The sequence below is a fragment of the Bombus vosnesenskii genome, unplaced genomic scaffold, assembly GCF_011952255.1.
Source record: "Bombus vosnesenskii isolate JDL3184/JDL3185 unplaced genomic scaffold, Bvos_JDL3184-5_v1.1 scf7180000013264, whole genome shotgun sequence".
In the NCBI taxonomy this organism is placed as follows: Eukaryota; Metazoa; Arthropoda; class Insecta; order Hymenoptera; family Apidae; genus Bombus; species Bombus vosnesenskii.
Genome location: NW_022882924.1, coordinates 5,086,168 through 5,111,768, shown reverse-complemented (window position 1 = coordinate 5,111,768; position 25,601 = coordinate 5,086,168). Strand labels below are relative to the sequence as shown.

General features: G+C 49.3%; 1 protein-coding gene across 2 annotated transcripts in view; it reads left to right on the top strand.

Annotated features, from left to right (window-relative positions):
* The window catches only part of LOC117238456 (semaphorin-1A), a 121,104-nt gene extending 96,995 nt beyond the window's left edge, over positions 1-24,109 (top strand). The window contains exons 2-9 of one of the 2 annotated variants that reach the window (XM_033503362.1): positions 6,900-6,996; positions 8,669-9,078; positions 12,094-12,182; positions 12,574-12,715; positions 13,007-13,355; positions 13,438-14,054; positions 14,132-14,342; positions 14,439-24,109. In XM_033503362.1, coding sequence (XP_033359253.1) covers positions 6,900-6,996; positions 8,669-9,078; positions 12,094-12,182; positions 12,574-12,715; positions 13,007-13,355; positions 13,438-14,054; positions 14,132-14,342; positions 14,439-14,709 — 2,186 coding nt within the window. In that variant the 3' untranslated portion in view covers positions 14,710-24,109. Of the gene's footprint in view, positions 1-6,899; positions 6,997-8,668; positions 9,079-12,093; positions 12,183-12,573; positions 12,716-13,006; positions 13,356-13,437; positions 14,055-14,131; positions 14,343-14,435 lie in introns of both variants that reach the window. The other variant, XM_033503356.1, reaches the window with a different exon arrangement.
* Positions 24,110-25,601: the final 1,492 nt, after the last annotated feature.

Sequence of the window (25,601 nt, the reverse complement as noted above, 5' to 3'; positions counted from 1 at the left end):
GCGAAAGAGGATTCGAGACGCTCCCCGATTCAGGGAGATTTCGTACGATCGAGTTCAGGATCGAAAGCCATTACCGAGGTGACAATGCAGATACATCGAGGGCCTCGCTAACGATCGTACCACGACCGATCGAGCCGAGCCGACGACCCGTTCCCCGGACTGATGATCTCGTTTCCTTGGCGGCGCGTCTCACCCCCGGCCCAGCCGACGAGCTCTAGCGAGCATAGATACGTTCCTAAAGTGTGCACCGACGCGATAAATGCCAGGGTCAAACCCGTGAGCCGAAGTTCCGCTATTTTACGGTACGCTACGTTTTTGGGTAGTCCCTAGCGGGCACCCGGCACTCCCGTCAGCCTCCACATTTCTTCCGACGGCATTCTGCATAAAACTTTACCGCGTCTGCCTCCATCTTCACCAATCGTCGGAAATTGAGTTATTCGCGAGCGCGCCTTCGAACGCTGTCGTTTTTAGTAGCGCTCTCCGTGCGAATACACCAATTTGTGCGCAGATGTCGTCGATAAACGAATAATACCCACGCAACGAATAACTGGAAACGCGTAATAACCGATTTCGCGCGAAACGTTCTTCGAAGTTCCACGTTCGCGTACGTCGGCCGATGTCTCGTAACGAGTTTCGATTCATTCGTTTCCTCTTGTAACGGTTATTCTCGAGCACCGCGTACGACTTACTGTGCCAACTTGTTCCCGCTCGTGACGAAAGAAAAAGTCTTTGCTGAGTGTAAACGGAGCTCGATAAACGACATTTCGAAGCAACGAACGTTCGCCGGGCTTTTCGAAGAATCGACGAAGATAGACGTTCGCGTCCGAGTCGTATGGCGCGTAGAGAGGCGAGCTGACTGCGAATCTCGTTCGACCGTCTCGAGAAGGGTTCAAAGCCAACGTTCGACGAGGAAGGCGGGATTCTAGAGCTGGATGGAGTCCAGTCGATTCGCAAACGAGACGCTCCGGTTGACGTCCCTCGTTAGCGATGTAAACTCGACGGGCTACGAAAAGAGGGGAAAATAAAAGACAAATACGACGCAGGAACGTTTCGGGGAACACCTTTTCCGACGATTTAACGACATTGTGACAGAATGGAGCCGTGGGTCCTTTCAGCGGCGTTTGGCTCTATCCTTCCTTTCCCTTTCAGCGGAATTACGTGCACGACAGCTTCGATACGCCGCTATCCTCCGCGTACTTACACCGCGCTTGTGCATCGTCGATCATCCGAATCCAAAGCGACCAAAACTGTTCGTCCCGATGAAATTTCTCCTTTCGAGACGATCCGGTTAGTCCGCAGGATTTCGAGCTGCTATTCGGTAGCAGGAAAATAATTCTTTCGTTTACGGTTGAGGCGAGTGGATTGCTCGACCGAACAACTGACCTTAGAAAGGCGTGTCCGTAGGACGAGAGCTTTTCACGAGCTTGCCGCCAGTTATTCGATCGTAGCACGATTGTTTTCGTTCGACAAAAGTCGTAACAAAAGTTGTTCTCTCCCGTGGGAACGGTTATCGTCGCGTCGGGCCGATTACCAAGAAGATACGCCGTCGTATTTGAATCTTCTTTGACTGACTTGTAGCTTTCTTCTTCTATTTTTTCTTCTCCCCGTTCTGTCTTCTCGACTCTCGTTACCTCCCCATCCCGCTCCTTCTCCCTCGCGCGCTTTTTCTTTCGCTTCGTCAGACATACCTTAGTCGAGGAAACACGTGTTGTGTCCCAAGAAATTGAAGTGCTAACGCGACACCTCAGTCGCGTCGAGATGCCAGAAAACGCTCGCATGACTGCTCGAGAACACTGCCTGTTCCGTGGCAAGGTAATTTTTCAGAAATCTCGACGGTTTCTCTCTCTCTCTCTCTTCACTTTTATCCGTTTTACTCTTGCGCTTAGGTTTCCTCTAAGAAAATTGAGATTCACGTGGAAACGCGTACACGCGGTAGACCACCCGCGGCTAATTTAATTAAAAGTTAAATTACGAGAGACGGCGTCGCGCGCGCGGACACTGCTAATAAAGTAACTTGGCCTTTGGATAGAGACATCCGCTTGCGTTTTCGTTCGACTATTCATACCGCGCGAACAGTTTATTTCGCGAAAACGCACCAACTTCCATCGTGCGCAACCGCCGAGCGATAACGTAGCTGTTACATAATCGAAGAAAATGCATACACGCGTGCAAATCGATTATTTAGGTGGACAAATAGTAAATGTAGACAAACAAATTTAGAAGGTAAACAGAAACGAGAAAGTGCTCCATTGATGGAATATCGGCCGTTTGCGCTGCATTACGGGACCTATTAATAATCGAGTGGAAGCCTTTCCGCTTCACCGCGGAGGCTGCAAGTTGCGGACTCTTTGTCCGCCATTAAGGACGACAGAAACGCTGACTTATCCGCGCGCCGTAGCGATAAAAAATCCCGCTTAACGATTCGAATGGAGAAGACCGATCCAAGACGAAGGCGATCTCCTCCGATTGGATAATTTCCCCCAAAGCTCCTCTCGTTCTCGGCTGAAGACGCGGCAGTTATGTCCAAAACCGCTGATCGAACCGTATTTTTCGCACAGCTTTCGACGCAATAAAAGCAGCGGGAGAGACTCGAGTCGGTTGATGGGCTCGTTCATTAGTCATGGTTTAACCGCAGGTCGAAGACCGCAGTTCCACCTGTGTGCGTGCGCGGAAACACATAGCCGGAAGAAAGAGAGAAAGAGAGAGAGATAGAATGAGAGAGAAAGAGAGGTAGCTGCAGGGGGGCTGTTAAAAAATAATAGGCTAGGGTCGTTGCTGGCAGTGCCGTCACCCTGGCACGTGCGAAACTTTAATGACTTTCGCTCGACATAACGCCACTCCGGCTCCCTCGCTCGTTTTCCTTATCCCTCCGTGTGTAAACCGGGGCCTCGCATGGGTCCACTCGTGTGGCACACCGTCACCGGAGATAATCCACTTCTCGGCGAGGAGAACGTTGGTACGCCGCAGACGATCGGATCGCCAGATACCGCTTGGCTCCTTTCTTTATTAATTCACCGCGCGTTCCTCTTATCTTCCGACCGTTATGCTCTCCACTTCCTTGTATACGGCATCCGAATACGTCCACCGCTTATTGTTAGAGGAAAATACGTATGTACTTTGGAGGCTCGTCGTACATCGTTAAACCATTCGAATCCGTGGAAACGATGCCGCGCGAGCTTACACGCTCGACGATAAAACGTTCGTCGTCGAGCAGAACGCAGCTCGCGTTATGACGCGAACTTTCGAAATTGTTGGCCGGGTCACGACGATCCGGAACGTTAAACGACGAGAGTCCGTACGAGGGAAAAGTTGCGCCGGATAACTTCCAAATTGTTCGAACCAACGTCGCGTCGAATTTGGAAGTTCGACTACGAAGAGTCGATAGTGTCCATGAGAAGTTTTCTTTCCGTCACTTGGATACCTTTCGGCGTAAACGTCGAAAACGCCAGCCGTAAATTAATACATCGCGCGTCGCGTTTGTCGCAGACTCGTTCGAGAACGGAATCGCGAGATGGAAAATTCGCCAAAAGGTAGCGGAATGATCGACGAGGAATGGCTGGTGCGCGGACTCGCGCGTTTAATTGCCGCGATAGTGACGCGGCAACGATCCGCTTGAGAATTCTCGGCCTCGTTCGGCAGCGTGCATCTTTTACCCGATCCGCTATATTCGCTGGATTCCCGTCTGGATGGGCCCTTCTGGTCTACTCAGGCCGAGCAGAGGGACGGTGGAGAACGATCTCGCAAACTTCGATCGAGCAAGTTTGACGGCAGAGTCGTAACTTTGGACGCGTTCAATATTTCCGAATACCCGGTGCCGGGGTTTCATGGCACGCCACGCCACGCCATGCCATGCCACGCTATGCCGTGCCACCGCCTCGGCAAACTTATATACGTGATTTGTGGTCTCGCCTACCCTGGCCCCTGCTGGACCAGATAAATTCACTTCGGTCAATTTTTTAGCGGTTCCCGAACAATCGTACGTTGTACGCTTCGATGTAACGCACGGTCTGTTCGAGATATCGTAAAATATTGGCCTCCGTTCTCTCCGACTCTCTGCGAACCTAGTTTCCTCGCCGAAACGGATATTTAATTTGCAATGATACACTGGCCGCGCGAGTACCAACGTGGCCTCTCGCTTACGAACTTGCCTCGGAATCGATACGCGGTGCTTCCTCCTCGTTAGGAGTCGATAGGATCGTTGGATCGGTATTTCGGGAACGACTTCCGGCTACCCGTTACTTGGCAACCAGATTGAAACGAACGAACTTACGGGCGGGTTTCGCGTGGCGCAATTAACGCCAGAGATTGAAACAGCGAAATGAAAATGGACAGGAAGAGGCGTGGACGTGTCTCGGGCCGGCCACCAGCTGACCCGCGAAACGCGCTTAAGTGCTTTGTGACGCGCTTAGAAGCTCGGCAATGCCAAAAAGTCGCTCATTGAAAAGCGCAATCGCGATTGTCACCGGCTGTGCAGGATCGTGTGTGGCGGCTTAAAACGAGACGTTCTACCTCGGCTCTACGTGTAAGCCGATATCAACTCGTTGGCTTGCGTTTTGCGTCAGCTTCCGCGAATATCGTTGGTCCCGCTGTCAGGCGAAACTCGACGTTCACCGCAAACTCCTGTCTCGTCCTGTTGTGAAAGGACATCGCGACACGTGGAGCACACACATCACACGGACGATGCGAGCGACAGAACGCGATGGTTGGCACGGAGAGCAAACGCACCTCGAATTTTCCGTGATTAATAGATACGGCGAGTTGCCGGTCGATTTCGTTCGAGCTCTAATTTCCAGCTGGAAATTAGAACGAACGGTGAAACGGAATCTTTGCGTTTTCACGATGGTTGGCGCGCGAGATTGCAATCGACCGGCTAATTTTGGAAAGCGATAACCGAGCGAATCTAGAGCCGATGGGAGTTACAAGCTGCCCCGTTTAATTTCAAAGCCAATCAGCGAAAGAGACCGCGTTCCCCCTTCCCTCGTCCACCGATCTTTGCGTCCGTCTACGCGGCGTTCGCGTATATCCTTGTGCAATTTCGCCGCGTTTGATTTCGCGATCGAACGCTCTCGACGCGAACCACCGCGCCACAGCAACGAAAAACGAAAGCGCCGCAGAATGAAGGAGCAAACGGTACCGCCGCGGTGACTCGATAATTATCGATTCAACCATGGGACACGCGTTCGACCCCCGAAGTAAAAAAGCAGTCAAAAGCAGATGCCGTAAATACCGATGTAACGTTTCCACGCGGAAAACGTTTAATAAGCGGACAGCCAGCTATTCGGCTATATCCCGGAGCGATCTCGTTCCGATTTTCTATCTAAAACCGTTTCCCTGTCTCTCTAACTACCCTCTCTCCGTTCAGCCTTCCGATTCTCTCGGGCTTTCCCGTCGGACGAGGACGAATGTAACGCGGGCCAGCGTGACGTTAATTCGTTTCCAGTGCAAGACGTATGATCCTCCGATAATGGTGCGCTCCCATTTGCCGGTATTCCGCGGCTATCAGCGACCCAAATTGCATACGCGAGACACGCCGCTCGGAATCATCGATATTGACTGGTGTCGGAGGACCGCGTTAATTGCACTTCAGACGTTACCTGCCCGGTGAACGACGGATAATCGACGCGTTAATTTCGAACCGCGTTGCGTCCGTCACTCCACCACGTTTTACGCTCGCCGGACCATACTTTTTCGCCGATGGAAACTCTTCTGGAAATTCTTCGCCGTACGAATAAATAAAAATCTGCGGCCGGAACGATTCCGGTTGCTGGAAACCGTTCGAAAGCGTAACTCGCCAGGAGGAAGCCAGGAGAATTCCTTCGCTGGAAACAGATATTGCAGCGGTATCGTGAAAAGTATGGAAGCGGCTGAACGCAGCTAGGAAATGGACTCTCGCTTCGCGAGCTGGTCCGAATTACGTTAATTACTTTACCGAACGTCTTGCGCCAGGACGAAGTGAATAGCCGGCGCGGAGGGCGCGGTCCTTTTCATAATGGCTCCCTTTTCACCGTACCATCCGCTCATTGTTACCGTCGATGCTATTGCGTGCTTATCTGCCGACCTAAATTGCATCGACCGGATACGAAGGACCGGTCAGTGACATTGACTGACGTCGAAACGCGGAAACACGTCGATAATTATGCCCTCGGTGTCGGCAGGCGCCGCCGCGGAATTAGGTTGCCACGCGGTTCGTTCGAAGCTGCCACTTTACGATTCGAACGTTATCTTCGTTATCGATGGCAACGATGGTGCAACGAGGCGCCGCGGGCTGTCGCGAGAAAGAAAAGGTTAATCGTTACGCTTCGGGGATGGAGCGTGCACAAGCCTCGATGATTAAGACCTTTCACGATACGCGATAACGAGGCTCGCGAATTTCGACGAAAATTTCCGAGAAATTTGTCCGGTGGAACGAACTCCCATCGTTCTCGCAGAGGATCGCGAGGGAGGAGTTTGCCGACGGGCGGAGGAACCGATCGATCGTTGAAGGGGCGGCCAGGATGAAGGGAGGCTCGTTGTAACTAATAGATAGGTAATTAGCGGATAATGAAGTAGCTTCCTGTCGAGTGAAAAAATGATCGATCATCGGGATAGATCCGTTAACGATCGATCGAACCTTTGTTCTTTGCAATGGCGATCAAAAGGAACTTATTACGCTTATTAAACCGACCTGGCGTTTGCTCGATACCGTGAAAGGCTTAGCTTGCAAACGTCGTCGGTGCCTGCGTGTGCCGTTGGGCCGCGTCGCGCTCGTCAATGGCCGTCCGCCTTTCGCGAGCATTCACCGCGAAAGCAACGACCACGAACGAGATCCGTCGACTCCTCTAATTACACCAATAAGATAATTCCTCCTTTCAGACGATAGAAGGAAAACCAACCGACGTTCCTCTACTTTTCTTTTCCAGGTGCCGAAGATGTGTTCAGGTTTACGGGGAACGAGACGCACACAGACTACTTTCGGCTGGTACTCCGGGACGGGAACTATCTTCTGGTCGGCGGAAGGTAAATAGAGGATTCATTTGGAGCGAGTGCTTTAATTAAAGGACCGCTTCTTCTTCTCGTTCTTTGCTACCGGTTCGAGAGCCTACCGCGATCGACGCTCGCGCACCTCTCGATCTTTACGTGTACGGACTAGTTTCACCGGGAAATCTCGTTTCCACGCTCTCCTCTCCCCTCCTTTCGAGTTTCGTCTTCCTCGGATTCTCTTCTCTCCGACGATAAATTCTCCGAGACCGGCCACGAAACGCTGTTCCACCCTGTTAATGAGATCGTCGAACTTTATTTAGAAACTTCTTCGCGCGCTTTATTTTACGAGGCTTCGAATGTGAAGCGGCAAGGAAGCGCGACTTCTTGCAAGCTCGCCGGTTCTTTAAAAAACTTTCTCCCGCGGAATCCAGAGGGAACGTAATATGTAATTAAAACGCGATATACATCGGCTACTACTGGCCGCGAAATCTGCAGCACGAATCCCCCGCGGAACGCTTTGCTATTTGGGTCGAAGGATTCGTTCGGTCGGTGGTTCCGCGTTTTCTTCCACACGCCAACGTTTCCACGCGAAATCGTTATGTACCGAGTCTCCTTAACTCCGGCTTGCCGTCGAATCCGATTCCTATCGATTATCTTTCCTCTCGAAAACGAATCTTCGCTCGATTCCACACCGTTCATCCGAAAGAGATAAACAGACAGACAGAGAGAAAGAGAGAGAGAGAGAGAGAGAGAAAGAGAGGAAACGGAATGAAATCGGTTGCTGGTAGGTCGTGACGATAATTGGGTCTCCCTCCCGTGAACAGATGCGAATCGATCGTGTCATCGTTGATCGCTCGTCGTTGTCGCCGTCGTCAGTAGAATTACGTTAATTGCTCGATCGATTCGGCGAGTGTCATCGGGTTAGGTTTTTCTCTCGAAATCGATGGGCCCGGTTCTACTACCGGGTTAGGTTAAATCGCGCGCAAATGCGAGCTGTCGCGAGACAACGGGGAAAATTTGCAGCTCGAGACCTCTCGGAATATTAATCTCGAGCCGACCGCCATAAATCTTGGCCCGTGTGTAATAAACGGATCGGGACGGCGCTCGAATCCCGTCGCGGTTCCCGTGGCTCTCGGCCTTTCGATCGACTTTTTTGTCGTCGACTCGGTGCGCGGTGGGACCGACTACATTTCCCGAGAAGCCGGAGAATCTGCGCGCGATAAGCGGACAAAGTAAAGGGACGCGAAAGCTTCTCGGTGCCACACGGTGATTAATGCGCGATCGGAAGTATCGCGTATCGAAAAAAGTTACGGATCGCGCGCGGGAAATAGGGAAATTCTCGGAGGAGGAGATACGTTCGGGAATATTCGAAGGAGCGGTTCGTTTCGGCGAAAAGGGGCCGTGAGTCGAGATTCGCGAGCTACTCTTTTCCCATAAATTCCCCGTAAAATCCTTTACTTCGGCGAACTGGGTTTCGCGTCTGTATTATCGGTGGCTGTCTTTTAAAATTCCATTCATACGACGACGTTTTCGATGAACGCTTAAAGCGGAAAGCTCGATGATGCGGCAAGGAGAATTGGTCGCGCGATTACCGAACCCCGAAGTTCGATCGCGAACCCGAGTTCTATTTGCCGAAGGAGCCGCCGCGAATAGAAGCAAATCCAGCTTGAAAGCGTATTCATTCGCGGCAACATCTCTTCTATTTCAGAAATCTCGTGCACAATCTGAGCCTGACTGATTTGACCGAGCAACAAAGGTTGACTTGGTACTCGACCGACAGTGACGTGAAGATGTGCCTGGTGAAGGGCACGCCCGAGGAGAATTGCCAGAACTACATTCGCATCCTCGTCAAGACGGACTCGAACACGTTGCTGGTGTGCGCGACCAACGCTTTCAAGCCGATGTGCCGCGACTACGGGGTACACCCCGGCAACTATACGATCTTGAAGGAGAAGGGAGGCCAGGCGATGTGCCCGTACGACCCTCGTCACAACAGCACCTTCGTCTACGTGGACGGAGAACTTTACACCGGCACGGTGGCCGATTTCGCGGGCATGGATCCCATCATCTATAGGGAGCCGCTGCAGACCGAGCAGTACGACTCCAAGAGCCTAAACGGTGAGTAAATCCAGGACGCTCCTTTCGTTTTTCTTCTTAGCGATCGATCGGTCGACCCGGTCGTCGCTTCCGCTTACGTAAGTACGTCGTAGGTCGGTTTTAAAGCGACTGTGTACCGCGAACCAGGCGGCTGTCGAATGAGAAAAAGTAGATTAGCCAGATAAGACGAGTGACGCGTGCAAGCAAGCAGGAGAAAGGTAATCGGCCGCGTCATCGATGAAATTAAAAAGCCGTTAGACGATGTTTCTTAGGATCTGGTTGATACGGAATGGGCAAGGGCGTGGATGACGAATTGGAGGCAGGCCGGTCGACGTTAACGCGCGATTAAAGATTAAAGTATGAGAAACGCGGCCACGCTGGATATACGTTGTAAGCAGGTGGAGTGTTCCTGATGGTGGAAAAAGGTCGGTAGGGCAGTAACGGGCAGAAAAGAATTTATCGCACGGTATACTGAAACGTTCCTCGCGGCTAGCCACGGGGAGAACCCTTTGCTCTATCCGGAGAAAAAGTTTCTCCAAACGAGCGAGAGATTCCGGAAGAAAGTTGCTCGCTCGAACGAGTTAAGCGTTTCGGCCACGCTTCCTGGATAATAACGAAACGACCATCCGGAGAGAATTCATTGGCATTCGAAATGCCGGTTACACGCGCTATTTATGCAAACAGTGGTTTGTACCGTACATCGCTGTGTAGAGGGTCAGCTTGGCTAGTGCTCGCGATATTCGACTGCAGATCCGAAAGGGCCGCGAGCTGCAAGCCACGGATTCGATATTTACCGGAGAAGTTTTCAGTCGGACTTTGAAAATCGCGGTTCTGCGAGTTACGGGACGAAAAATTAGGGAAAACGACGCAGTGCGCCAACTACCGGGTGCCGGCTTTAATCCACACGATGTAATTCCGAGATTAACTGTGCGTGTACGTTGGATTTCGTAGCTCGCGCGGCGACGATATTATTCCGCTGCCCTTCCATATCTGTATAATGACAGAAGTCTCTGTTCGCCCTGGACGAAACACGTCTCACGGTACCACGTCGTCGATGGGAAATTTTAATCCGGATAAAAGACCTGTCTGCTGGCCCCTGTCCGCCGGTTCAACGACTCTTCCTCGAGCTGTTTTTTCGTGGATTGCTATTATTAACTGCTTTATCGGGCGTGTCTCGTACATTTCGCCGTCCAACTAGCGTCTTTTTCCAGCGCCTCGCACCCACGCTCCCTCGCATCAACCAAACATCTACGATGCTCGGCGAGGAAAAACGAAGGGCGAACGAGAATTACGGTTCCCCTGCGAGTTTGCCGAAAGGTCGAATTTTTATTCGGAACGGTCACCGAGCGAGAAAGAATTATAGTTGGGATACCGAGGGATGACGCGCGAGCTCATTGGCGAGGTAGAGGGGAAACGCGGGACGGGAATTTTTTACGAGAACGACGCGACGTTTCGATTGCGAGAAAAGTCGGGAAGGAAAAGTAACTGCGGGAGGAACAAAGAGAACGGTAAACTGCGTGTGCGTCACCTTATTCCACGGTTTCGCTCGTCCGCTCGAGTATTTTAATTGAACGGTGTACGAACGCTAATCAAGTTTCTCCGGCCGCTGGATAATATTGATTTTCCCTTCGTTCGTTGAAAATTCAACTCTCTACCGACCTCTCTCCGTTTGCCTCGTTCGCTCGCGCTGACCTTTTCCTCTCGCTCGTCGCTCGAAATTCTCGTTGCTCGTTGCCAACGCAAAACCGAAAAGTTTTCGCGGAAAAAATGCAGAAAAAAAATGCAAAAAAAAAAAAATAAAAAGCGCGCTCCATTGCGACGATGAATTTCTGTTTTTGCCGTGAAATAATTGCTACATCGTTACTACTTTCAGCCAAACGATCATCGAGAGCCTCCATAGCGACTAGCGCGCGTTGTCGAGTACCATCCGTGATTTTCATCGAGCCGGCGTCGTTTCACGGGTATCTAACGTCGGACAGTTTTCTAATCGTAAAATGCATCGCAGCGGGAAAGGAAGAAGAGGCAAAGAGCGAATAGACCGACGACTCCTGATCTCCTCTGCTTTCCCGTTGCAACTTCCGTTTTGTCTCGATGGTGACGCGGTAAAATGCATCGAGAAAGAAAGACAGCTGGACGACGAAGTGGTGTGCTAGATGAATCGACGGCGGTGTAAAGCGGGACAGAGGGAACGACGGAAAATTTATGGGCTGGAGCGTGGCGGGTCGGTCGGATATACCTACGTGGCGCGCGAGATTAATATTACTTTATGAATCCTAAGAAGCTTATGAAAACCCTGTCAAGTTAATAAATCGATAAAGTTTTCCCACTTTATCGGACGCTCGTGTACGCGAGTCGCTGCGACTGGTCCCAAGAGCAAGAGAGCGCGCGCGTACGTGTGTTTGCGGCGATAGAGAAGAGCAAGGAGAAAAATTGAGAGCGAAAGGAGAGATAGGAAGAGAGAGAGACAGAGAAGCAGGGCGTCGTTCCAGCGCGACACCGTCGTTCGAATAATCGACGAAATAAAACGGTTCTAGCGTCTTCGCGGTTGGCTTATTGCCCTGCTCTCGCCGCGGTCTGGAAGACGTCGCGTCCCCGTCTTCTTCCTTCTCCTCCTCCTCTTCCGTCAGGCTTTAGGAAAGTAAAATTGATTTTTACGATTCGCCCGTTCACGATCGTTGGAAATCTGGCCCCTCGTTCTCCCAGACGATCCCGAAGTGGATAATGATTTTTTAACGAGGATCTGATGTCGCCGCCCTAAAACAACGCCGGATTATTCTTCCGATCGGGGCTGCTCGACGAGCGGCTTTTAGTCGATTTTTCCAGGCCACCCATCGGCTTCGCTTACCCTGTTCATTTTTTATTCCACTGCAGATAGAGAGAGCGCTGTCTATATATTTTATCGTAGCTCGGTCCATTGTACCGATTCGGCCGGTTATCGCGTTCGTTTATTCATAAGAGAACTTTACGAGCGCCGTTTGCCGCCGGCGTACATAACCATGGTAACAACGTTGTAATACGCGCGCGTTCTAATTGCAGCGCCAAACTTTGTCAGCTCCATGGCCCAGGGAGACTTCGTCTACTTCTTCTTCCGGGAGACCGCCGTGGAATATATCAATTGCGGCAAGGTAAGTGGTCTTGCCATCGCTTTGATCGCGGTCGATCGATTACGCTGGTTCAGCGACGTTCCACAGGCGTCCGAGTCTCTCGAATGAAATTCCTCCGCGAGCTGTAATCGATGAAAATTTTCACGACGATCGTCTAGAGCAGAATTTTTTCTCGAACGGCGCGGGATATTTGTGACCGCGTGGCACGTCCTCCGCGCTCGAATTTATCGGCAAAAGCAGCAACGTGAAACTTCTCTCGCGACTCGATCGCGTACAATTTGGCAAGGACGTGGCTGCATCGATGCATCCGACCGGTCGAGCGTTATCGGTTCTCGATTTTATCGAGCAGCTTGACCGCCGAGACAAGAAACGCCGACGACCATTTACACGTTTATTCTCTTCTCCTTTGCAGACCGTCTATTCTCGCGTGGCGAGAGTCTGTAAATACGATCGAGGTGGTCCGCATCGATATCGCAATAGGTGGACCTCGTTCCTAAAGTCCCGTCTCAATTGTTCCGTCACCGGAGACTTTCCTTTCTACTTCAACGAGATACGTAAGTACAAGCTTCTGGCACGGTTAACGCGATCGATCTTGGTCCATCGTGCTCACGGACGAACATTGCACGCGGCTTCGACCTCGAGATCGGTATCGAGGCACCCGAGATACCTCGTTCGATCGGACGTCAACCGCGATGTCATTGACTTTAAACGGCGGTACTTAGACGCCGGAAAGGTCGAGAAATAAATTTTCGATAGGATTCGCTGGCACGCTCGTAAACCTGCGCGGATGCGGCCGAGGTCGCGCGAACAAAGAACCATGGAATTACAGCGCGCGTTATTTGCAGAATCAACGACGGAACTGATATCGGGTCAGTACGGCAATAAGTCGGCGCAGCTGATTTACGGCACGTTCACTACCCCAGTGAACAGCATCAGCGGCTCGGCCGTCTGCGCCTTTTCCTTGCAAGACGTCACCGACACGTTCAAGGGTAACTTCAAGGAACAGAGCGCCATCAATTCGAACTGGCTGCCGGTTCAGAGTACCAAGGTTCCGGACCCGAGGCCCGGCCAGTGCGTCAACGACTCCCGATCTCTGCCCGATCTGACCCTCAATTTTATCAACACGCACTCCCTCATGGACGAGCTGGTGCCGAGCTTCTTCGGTCAGCCTATCGTCATACGCACCAGTTTCCAGTAAGTCGGAAATCCTCGGTCGTCGATAAAAGTCGACGAAGGAGTATGGTCGCGCTAACGGATTTCTCTTCCATTCGCGCAGTTACAGATTCACGCAGATCGCCGTGGATCCCCAGGTGAAGACTCCCGGCGGTAAGACGTACGACGTGTTGTTCATCGGTACGGACAATGGAAAGGTGATCAAGGCGGTGAACGCCGAGTCGGCGGACACACACCTGAAGGTCAGCCCTGTGGTGATCGAGGAGATCCAGGCGTTCCCGTCAACGGTGCCGGTGCGCGGCATCAAAGTGGTGAGAGCCTCGCAGGCCGGCGACGGCCTCGAGGACGGCAGGCTGGTCGTGATCGCCGATAGCCAAGTTCAGGCGCTCAGGCTACACCGGTGCTACAGCGATAGGATCTTGTCGTGCGGCGAGTGCGTGGCCCTGCAGGATCCGTATTGCGCCTGGGACAAGGTCGAGGGCAAATGCCGAGCGCTGGTCGGGCCAGCGGCCACCGATGCGAGCAGATTTCTGCAGAGCGTGGCGACCGGGCTGCACGCCTCGTGTCCACCGAGCAAAACTTCGAACAAGGACGCGAGCAGCGTCGGCGCCATCTCCGCCAACCAGAACAAATTCCCGCAGGACTCGATGATACCGAATAAAGAGGGTCAAGGCGGGGAGATCATCAATATCATGCAGGACGAGGAACAGGATAATTCGGGTAGGAGCTGTTTCCAGAAGATGAGACGAGTTCAACGTCCGGATCCGTCCCATTTTCTCACGATCGTATCGCCGCAGGTCCCGAGGTATCGGCGGCAGACTCCCCACCGCCGCAGTATTCCGTGGAGACCCTGGTGATGGCCGTGGTAGCCGGCGCGTTGGCAGCTCTGTTGGTCGGCTTCGTCGCAGGCTACCTGTGCGGCAGGAAATGTAGAAAAGACGAGGACGATAATCTGCCGTATCCGGACACGGAGTACGAGTACTTCGAGCAACGTCAAAACGTGAACAGGTAAGCGGCGAATGTCCAGCAGGGATCAGTAAACGGAGAATACGGTGATTGGATGCGATGTCGAGGATGCATTTCTCTTTTTTAATATCGCAGCAGGCTAGCGCCGGAGCCGAAACTACTGCCCCAGGAGGAAGTGACTTACGCGGAACCGGTGCTGGTTCCGCAGCCTCCGAAGCTTCATTCGCCGAAAGGGACGATGCGAAAGCCGCCACCAACCCCGACGGAAACGCTGTTCCAGTTCCCAGACGGATATGGTTTCCGCGGGCCGAGGGACAACTTTGGGACCCTACGATCCCACCAGGGTGACGCGTATCGACGCAACGATGGGTTCGCGACCACCCGCAGCGTGAAGAAGGTTTATCTCTGAGAAACGAGCGAGGAGGGAGGTGGCCGTCACCGGAGCTTAGGACGGCCAGCGCGCAATCGGCACAACGCGACCACAGCGGCCAGGAGTAGTCGCGCTGTGACGTCTGGGGGACAGTCGAATCGCGAACTCGCGGGCCCGAGGGCGCTTGAATCGCCTTCGCCACCCTCGAGCGTCTCGTCTAGTTCCCCGTCTCCTCCCTCCTCGTCACCCTCGCCGACCCTCGTACCGATCGCCATGAGCGGTGGTTCGCCACCACCGCCGACGCCGCCCTGCAGCTACATCTATCGATCATAGTCGTCGTCGTCGTCGGCGTCGGCTTCCTCGCCGCCGCCGTCGTACTCTGCTTCTTGTTACGCGACGCCAGCAGCAGGGACGCCGTTCTACAGTCCCGCTGCGCGTTCCGATCCTGTATAGTAGCGTGCGAGCGCTCACTTTCCCTGTTTTCGTTTCCTTTCGTTGCGCGTTCCTTGCGTTTTCGCTTGATCCTCGGTTGCCTTTCAGTCCGTCGGAATCGCCGATACGGGCATCGGTCGAGTCTACTACCGAGTATCATGTGGTCGTCCGACGACGATTCTTCTCTAGGGAAAGGACTGCTCCGGCAAGCCGGCCGTGTCGATCGAGCTCGGTAATCAGGCTCGATCGTGCTAGATGGTGCATTGAGTCGTTCGCAATGGAACGTCGCGATCTCCGCCGTTTTATCGATCGATTCCCGAAAACCCACGCGTAGTATTATGGCAAAGGTTACTTCTCGTGAAGTCAATTAAAAGAGACTATCGTCGGACTCGACTTGCGATTTTTCTAATGTTGTAATATTTAACGCGAGTGTTTGACAGTGCCATAATTGTTCGCGTAATACTACCGCGTGCCTCGAAACTAAGGGATGCCAGCGTGAAACGCGCCACGCTCGTTTCGTCTCTGTCCCATTCGATAGAGGGACGAACGATCGGACTCTCTCGATTCGATGGTGGACAGGAAGCAGAGGGAGGGAATGAAACGAAGAAAAGGGAATATATGACGTTGGACTTTAGTCGTCACGGCATCGTGCCATAAACGTTGGATCGTTTGCCGTAAAATCGCGGAGATCGCCACGTCGCCTTTACGATGCGTCGGTTAATCGGCAGACTCTCTTTAAGCGACTGATAGTTTGGCGAAACGGAGTTATCGCCGAGAGATTACCACGGCCGATTTCTAATTTTATCGTACGTTTCGGAAACGCGCGTTTCACCACCTGCACACATACGTAATACAGAGAGCAAATGGGAATAGCTAGAGACAGAGCTAGAGAAGAACAAGTATGCGTGAGAGGTGTCTAAAATTTAACAGAGAGAAAGAAGTTAAAGAGGGAAGGTAGAGGGAGAGAGCTAGCCATGGAGAGAGGAAACGAAAGAGACATAGAACTTGTATGTAAATAATACACGTATATAGAAAGAGAAGAAACAAATAACATATGCGAAGAAGTTTAAGAGTTCTATGAGCTGCAGATGCGGAAAGGGAGAAACGAGAATCAGTCCATCTAGAACCTGGGCCCGATGATACACGTAGACATCTATCTTAAAGTGCTTCTTATTTCAGTGTGTTTAGAAGTAACGCGTATGTGATATATATTATATGACGAGGTGTTTTCTAGAAGTTGAGAGAAAGGAGGAGAGAAAGCGAAAGAGCGAGAGCGACGGAGTAGGTGCGATGGACGCGGCGATGAACTCGACGATCCTTTGTTCACAAGAATTCACCGCTGCGCTTTCACCAACAATCTGTCGAGCGTTTTCGCGAAAAATTTGTAAAATTTTTCCATCGAGTTTTGTCCGACGCTTTTACCTTCGTTGTATTCGTTCCTCTTTCTTCCTTTGCGTTTCCGTCTCGTCCCCGATCGTCGGGTATAACACCGATTCTGTGAACAATCGAGCGAGAGTGTCACGCCGCCTTCGTTCGTTTTTTCGTTGTTTTCTTTGTTCTTGTTCGACACGCACACTACCACACCAAGTACACAGGACAACGGACTAGCGCGTTTGTTACGGCGTTTTTCTTATCGCCGATCCGTATCGGTCAGCAATCCGATCGATCGGCTGGTCTTTTTCGATTGAGAAACGAAGGCTCGCCCGACACACGCCCCCTAAAACGACTAAGACTGATAAGACTCCTTGGCCGGGCGGGCCCCTCCATCCGTTTATCGTTGTTAGAGTACCGTTAGATCGGCATCGACCAACACGGTTTCCTTTGTCGACAGTACAAATTTTCATCGCGTTTCGTACACGATATACGTTGGTCTTGTTTCACGAGCAGGCAACGCGGGCGCCCCGCCACTTCTTTCCCTATGCTTGAAAACAAAAAAGGAAGAAAAAAAAATCAACGCAAAGGCCTGTGCGGTTTATACACGTTCCTGGCAAAATACTGTCGTTTGCATGCGTCCGAGAACCTTGCGAGAAGGAGGAGGATACAGGGCGCTGAGCATCCTGCGCGTGAAACGACAGGACACGCTGACAAGAAAAAGGGGACTCGATTCACACACTCATACATTACATACACATGCGCGCGCGCGCGCGCACACACACACACACACACACGACACGTAATACACGCGTATACATAAATACACAATCAGACGCGCGCGCACGTTGACGCAGAGCGCGGACAGCCGCGCGTTTCAAAGCTGCCATGTATTATCGACCCGACACTTCTCGTCGTTGCAAAATATCTAATTGTACCTCCGGTGTAGGTAGCGTATTTTTAACGGCTTGTTTTCACTTGGGTCGGTCGGAGGGGAGCGGACGTTTTCTAAGTTTGATACGATATTAAACGAGTTCGCGCTTTATCCGTTTAAGGTTCTACTAAATCTCTCCTAGTGTGATCCTTTTCGCGAATGGAAGACTCAGGCACGATACCAAAGATTATTACTTATAACTAAGCATACTAACTCAACCGTTGCTCTTTGCGATGGTGATTGAACGTTAGAGGCGCACAAAATAACAAAAAGAAAAAATATGAAAGGATGTAACGTTTTAGGGATTGCTGACCCCTCGCACAAAATCGGACGCTCCCGAAGTTAACGTTCGAAAGCAACGCGCTCGAATAATCTCGAACCGAACGGACGGTTCATCTTTTTTTTTTTTTTTTCTTCTTTTAGCCTTCTTTCGTCCCTCCTTTCGACGCGCGCGCTAACGTTCGTTTACTGATTTTTCTACCAACCGTTAGCGAATCGCAACGATTCCTTCCTCCGTTGACTTCGTTGCCGCACGTTATGTGTTCATTGCGAGACTACGAAACCCAATCGGTAGCGTCGTTTTACAAACGCTGTGGCGTTTCGCGCGTCGCTCGAATCACGATATTTCGATTCGATTTCTCGATTGAAAGAGGGGCGAAAGAAGGGTTCGTCGAGTTTTTCAACGACGGCGTTGACGATCCAGCAATCGGGGGACACACCGAGATCACGATTCGAAGAAGGCGAAGGGAGAAAACGATCGAATCGCGCACGACGTTGGAATCAAGTAATGCATGAAAGGATGCGAGAGGAGAGAAAGCGTCGCGATCGTTGCACGTTCGGAGATATTTTTCGTGACGGGGATACCGAGTTAGCAGCGTGATGAAACAATAAGAGGAAAATGGCAGGGATAATTGAAGGAGGGGGAGAGAAAGAGAGATTGAAATCAGAATTTTATGATATTCTTAACGATATTATAATCGAACGTTGATACTTGTAATAAGAGTTAAAGGGACAAAAATAGGGAGGGAGACGTTAACAGAGATTCGTGTTAAACGTGTTCAAAGGAACTCGCGCGTTCGTGTTGTTTAAGCCAATAAGGAACGGATTCCATCCAAGATAAAAAAAAAAAAAGAAAAAAACAAACAAAAAGGAAGATTGATCGGCGATGTCGCTTGTTGCGTGAACGACGTTTCTTTTTCTTTCTTCAGCCATGTTAATCGAGTTTTCTTCGTTCGAAAACGTGAAAAGCGGATACGCGAGCGATAGAAACATAGGAGTTTGGTGAAAATTTGCGTTGCCAACGCGTGGCGGCAGGCGGGACGCGATAATTTCATGCATTATTGTATTTCAATCGCTTAACGAATTCCAGCATTTCCATATTTTCTATTCCTGTTTCTTTCTCTTTCTCCTTTTTTTTATATTCCTTTTTACTCTTCTTTTATATACGCGTACGTTTTGTATTTAACGGGAAAGCGAAAAACGGAATGGGAATAAGGAGAAAAGAAAGAAGAAAGATAAGGTAGGACGGTGGATGGAGATAACGAGAGAATGCGCGTGTGCTTGATCGTGAAAAGTTTAGCCAGTTATTACGATTATAAACGGAGAAAATAATTAGGTAGACATACGGGGTCTTCTCGTTAAAGAAGAAGCGCTCCGATTAGATGATCACAGCATGTATGAAACAAGAGTTTGACGATGAAAGCTTAGACATAAGTAGAGGATTAGCGTACGGTATTTATATATATATATATAATATATATGTATATATATATAAATAAATATAAATATAAATAAAAAATATATATATAGAACGCTTGAAACGTATATTAATATTATAACTTTTTATAAATATATTTTTCCGTCGAAGTCTAGCCTAGTTGGATACATACACGGTTATTAACGACTATTAATTTATCCGATCTGATTACTATATCGAGGATCTAGCGTTAATTCGAACATTTTAGACGTCATAGTTTTACATGATAGACGAAGTTGTACGAATTGTAAGTGGCTCGAAGGGAGATTCAAGGATGGCAGATGGAGCCGGAGAATGAAATGAAGAAATACATTAGTACCTAACGTTATGAAATTTAACTACTAGCGTTGAGCCACTCATGGAAGGGTCGCTCAGCCGCTTCTCGATCATCCCATCGATGGACGTTACCACGCGAAACTTCGTCGACGTTCGCGCTCGACGTTGACCTTTCCTCCCCGAGTATCCGTTGGACGTCGGCGAACGCCGATGAAATTGTTCGCTCGCCTAGGAAAATCGATCGACGTGAGTGGCCGCGAAGCGACCAGTCGCCCTTTCTCGTGCTTTGTAATTAAGAAACAAAAGAGTGCGAAAGATAAAGACAGGAGAGTCGGAGAGTTAAAGTTAGCGAGTGAGAGCGACTAAAAGTGTGCGAGCGAAAGTGTGTCGAGAGAACCAGGAGGAACGAGTACGTTCATAATACACGTATACATAGACTTGCATATACACGAATCCTTCGTTTCGTTTCTATTCTTCGGTTCCCTTTTGATTTTTCCAAAGAGAGAGAGAGAGCGAACGAAAGAGAGATGCAGCGTGTGCGTGAGAAGGGCGCAAGGAGAGCGTGAGAAAAGGGTGAGAGAGTATGAGAACGAGAGCCCGGCACCAAGAATGCCCGGAATCCTCCTCTCCCCCCAACCCCCTGACAAAAAAAAAAGAAAAGAAAATTGTAACGCGGCACGGGCTCTCGTTTTACGCGTACTGGTACACCAGCGAGCACTAATTACCACATTGTAACGCTAATTAACGATTACCGATAACTACCAAGTAATAATCATACTGTTAACTAAAGTAACGAACGCGATCGCGATACTAGAGGATTTCTAAACGGCGAACAAGATGAACACTATAGTATTTATCAACGATAAAGTAACGAGAACGTAACACGTATTTTGCTTCTTCCTAATACAGTGCCGTTTACGCTATTTTTTACTGTAACTGATAGAGAAATTCGGCCAAGGATGTGGCGCGCGATATTTCGGGGGCGAGCGTGCGGCCACTCTTTCAACAAATATTCGCGAGATCGTGCGATTCGTCAAGAGCAAGAGAGAGAGAGAGAGAGAGAGAGAGAGAACGAAACCAGAGTGAAAGGGAACGAGTCGAGTTTCTATTTAGTCGGCTATCGTAAAAACGTGATGGTCGTGAAATCGTGACTCTGGATCGTTTTAACGGCGCGCGCGAACCCCTGACACACGGACTCTCGTCGTCTGCGGGGCGAATACGGAACCGATTAGTCGACGCGACACAAACCCTTTGTGCGCCACCGCGATTCCTCGGGGCGTTTGTAAAGATCGCCGATTCGTACAAGCTTCGACCTTGTCCAAGTATCGTCGTTTCGATCAATCGTTCGCGTATTTTCCCCGTTGATCGCCCTGGCAGTCGCGCAATCCGCGTCTCGACAAGTTTCTGCCGTGTAAAACGCGTATGGGTGCATCCACTGTCAATTACAACGGAATCAACGGCATAATTTTCAGTCGTTCTATATCGCATGCTTTCAAACTCCTCTCGTCTGTGACCTCTTCTTCCCGATCTTTTTCATCACGCAGAAACGGGCTACAAACCGCGTCTAACAGCGGCAGAAACTCGCGGACGTAGATGAGTCCTCCTCTGCTTTGTCACGGGCTGTTCCAGTTTTACAAGTCGCGCGCGCAAATTTTATAGGCCCAGAGTCACGAACGTGGGGTAAACAAATAAAAATGATAGGGCAGGGGGCCTTTGACTTAATTAACGCGCGTGATCGCCTGTCTCGCAGTAATTTATTAGTGAGAATGCCGTTCGAAACCGATCGACGAGAGGGTGAAAGAGAATGAGAATGCGTGAGTGAGAGAGAGAGAGAGAGAGAGTTGTTCGCGTACGTGTGCGAAAAAGCATGAGGAGAGAACGAGAGTAGTGAAAATTTTTTGGCGCGACGTTTCGATGGCGCGAGAAATTCCATTTGTTCACGCGACTACCCGCCATGGATTCCGCCGTGGAGCCGTTCGCGGGCAGCCGTACCGATTTTAAAAGAGTACAGTACCGGAGGAATGAATAATAATTAATAATAATATTAATAATACTAATAATAACGATATTGCATTAATACCGAAGGTATATTATTGCCGATAATTATATTGTAACGATACGAGAATGATATTATATATAATACTCTTTATAAACGCAGGCAGGAGATGATTATGTAACGCGGTGAAGTACCGAGGATTATAGAGGGTGAACCGTGAACGAGAAAAAGAGAGGAAAAATGCAGGCGCGAGATCGAGAGAATGAGACGGACGAATGGGAGGGAGAAACTGGGAGAGAGATTGCGACCAGACAAGAGAAAGAGAGAGAGAGAAAGAGAGAGAGGGAGGAAAATGAAAGAACGACAAGTGTAGTCTTTTTCGCAGTAGGCTGATGGTAGAGACACGGCACGTCTAATATTAACAAACAAAAAAAAAATATAATTAAAAAAGTAAAGTAAAAAATATCATAAAGCGAAAAAAGATACAGTAGTAATTTACTATCGGCTGACACGTAGTGTGAATGCTGACATAGGAGAAGCATGCTGGCAACGAGTGCTTTTGTGGATTCCGAGAGATGGATGTTTGAGAAGAAAACAAGGTCGGCTCGCTTTCGTCGTCTTTCTTCCGTAAAAACGATAAGCGCGTCGGCAACGAGATGCATCCGATAGTTACGACGTGCAATTGCCACATTGTCGATTCGCCGATGTAATTAAGAAAAAGAGAGATCCGCGGTGGTATCGATGGCATCGTCGACGACACGACGAAATCGTTACCCTTAGCCTCGTTGCGTCTAGCGACAAAGAACGCGATCGATACCGGCGAAGATCTCGCAACGTCTCTCGCTTTCCTGGAAACGAGAGATCCGGCGACAGTGGCGCAAGGAGCATAAACGAAGACGCGATGGAAAGAGGATTCGCTGCCATTACCGTATTGCGTCTGTTATGCCTGACATAGTTTGCTATTAAGAAAAAGAGAAGGCAAGGTATTCGTGGTTGAAGGAGCTTACAGAAAGCGTAGAGCGGCGAGCTTTCGAACGGAAGAGAGCGCGCCAAAGGGAAAAGAAACGCGAAGAACGGGAATAAGGAGGAGGAGATTGGCGAAGGCGAGCCAAAGAGGAAGATGGAGCAGCGGGATTGCGAAGAAACGAAAGAGTACGAGGAATATTGCGAAAGAGGAAGTGAGAGAATGAGAGAATGCTAGAATAAGAGGATGGCGAGCTAGGGGGAGAAAATGAAGAGGAGCGATTGTAGATTCGGAAAGTCACTTAGCCAGCAGACTGCTGTTCATAGTGCCCTGTTATAGTGGGTTCCCTAGGCAGAGCGGCAGAGACGCGATTAAAAAGCGAAAACAAGAGAGGCGGACAAGAGGAGAGAGGCAGGAGAGAATCAAGTTGTCGGTGAAGAGCGCGTGGAAGAGGGCGAGGAACGAAATGTCGGGAATCGGATGAATTGCGCGTGGCCCCGACCAGCGAATACGCGGACGCCAGATTCTTTTTTTTTTTTTTTTTTTTACTGTTATTTTTCTTAACAATCGCGTGGGAATTTCGATCGAAGAGAAACGCGATCGTGACAACGACTACGTAGATTAATCGTGACAAACGCTCCGATGTCGCGATCGATATCCCTTGCTCGTGCCGTGGATCGATCCGACCTTTTTGCCCATCGAATCTCTGACGTCAGATATTTTCTCGCTTTGCAGTGGCGTTTCGAAAAGGTTGTTGGCGGAATCGTCGTGCCGCTCGATGCTCGAAAACAATGCGCAACCTCGTTTACGAGCGATATCGTGCCAAGAGGTGCGATATCATCGATTACCATTACCGCAACCGACTTTAGCATACCGTACCGTTAGCCGTTATCACCGCTCTCGCGTTCAAAGAGACGAAGCTCGTCGTTGGATCGTTGTATTCGATGATCGATCGGTGGCACGGGATCCGCGCGTCCGTATACTATTCGCGAATCGATCACGAACGAGGAAGGTATTGGAATCGTCGACGAAACATTCTACGAGTCTCTCGAGGCTAATGATGTTTTGAAGAAAGGAATCGTAGCTTGGTAATAACGAGGTACTCCGCTCTCTGCCCACGGGACCCTGATCTATTTTTCAGAATACGCTATTGTGATTATTACTATATGATAACATTTAAAAAAAAAACACTAAAATCACAAAAAACACCTTGTACTATTGTTTATTATACGATTCTGACGATGATTATTTATAATGTTAATAATCTATATTAACGATAATTACCGCATTATACCATTATTATATTTAGTACTATTTAGAGAGTGAGGCTGCTACTATATTAATGAATTAAGTACTAAGTAACAGATTAAGTAATTCATTAGACTTTATATATAAATATATAAATATTACTAAACATACTCTTCGCGTCAAACTGCGTTTATCGGTTTTCTCTTCGTATACACGTTGATTTCCTATACATATATGAAATATATATATAAATATATAAATATAAATATACATAAAGTATCGAATAATCACAGTACGACTGCCTCTGACTCGATTTTCTTTTCCGGGCGCTTATTCAGTCGGCGTTACGAACGTTCTTTCGTTTCACCCATTTACATTCGACGACTACGTTATTTTATATATCGTAATAGACATAGACTGTACCACGAAATATTAAGTAAAAATAAATTTGATTAGGTAATACACCGGCGTTCCTTTTCTTCCTCATCGACCCGAGTTTCAGTCCAGATACACCGAGTTCTTTGGATTTCATGGGATATGCGAGGGTATCGAATAAAAAATAAAATCGAGATATTCCATTTTTTCTTTTTTTCTTTTTTTTTTTGTCCACCTTTATTTAATCGTAGCATATACTATGTCAAAGAGTCATAAGTACGATGTAGATAAAAAAGTACAAATATTTACAAAATACTGTAAAAAAGAAATGGATTACAAAATGCCTAGGGATATGAAACGTCGTGTAAAAATGGATCTTGAGTTCGCTGCTCGCTTACGCTTTTCTCACCGTGTATGACTAGATATTAGAAGTAATAGGTCGCTTCGTTAAAAATCACTGGCGCAGCGCTTGTTTCGCGTCGGTGTGTCGGCCGCGTCAACCCGTCGTCTTGCCACGAAATCGTTCGAAACGACCACGCATCAAACGTACAAAAGTCCCGGCGAAACCGAACCATTTATCGGTACAAATTGGGAGAGGAAAAAATGTTGCGATCAATGACGACGACCACTGCGGATCGTTAAACGGCAGGGAAAACATTCAGGGCGAATCTTCTCGATCCGACGAGAGACAAGTCGACGGGTCGACGATCGCAGCCCCGGGAAATACGATCAGCGAATGATATGAGCATAGTTAGATCCGCGATATAACTCGACTAATTAGTCTTGCAACGATTACGAACCGCCAGTCAAGTTGCTGCAAGGTATGTTCCTAACGTACTTTATATTACAAGAATATTTCTTGGCGTATACTGCGAACATTTAGGAAGCATTTGAAAATTCAGGCCGGACCTTTGCGAGCGCGTCCGCGAACACCGTTATACCGTATCGATCGACGATCGCTTGCAAACTTCTGACGATCGAAATCAGAAGCAAGAAGAACAAAGTCTCAGTCTGTGGAATATTGCGCGAGATCCAGCGGCAACTGTGCACGCGTTGAAAATGTGAAGCGATCGAAGCGAACGATCTACGACAACGCTCGGAACGCCCTTGCAAAATCGTGATTTGCATAGGCACGTGGAGCAAGGTTGCCCTTCTCGCACGATACCTTCGTTGCGACGAGGGTGCATTAAATTAGGGAATGGTCGTATTCGCTATGATTATGAGAACGTTTAACGTTACAGAGATTACTCATTGGCAGTGTTTATCTTACTGTCTCGTACATCTAGATGCGTATATGATACATTATATATTTTATATTGCGTATACGTATGCAGAGCTGAGGAATATTTTGAATACTGATCGACCCTCTCTCGTGTTTCAGCCAGCATCGTGATTATCTCGAAGAAGCTCGATAACTAGCAACAACCGAAGGTATTGTTACGACTTTAGGAGATCGCACCTCCGGTTCGGTGTTCGCACTTCCACGTTGACAGCTCTGTACGTATATATGTTTGCGATTGTTTGCGCGAGCTACGATGATAATCATCGTGGTAGAATATCCGATGCGGGAATAGCACGT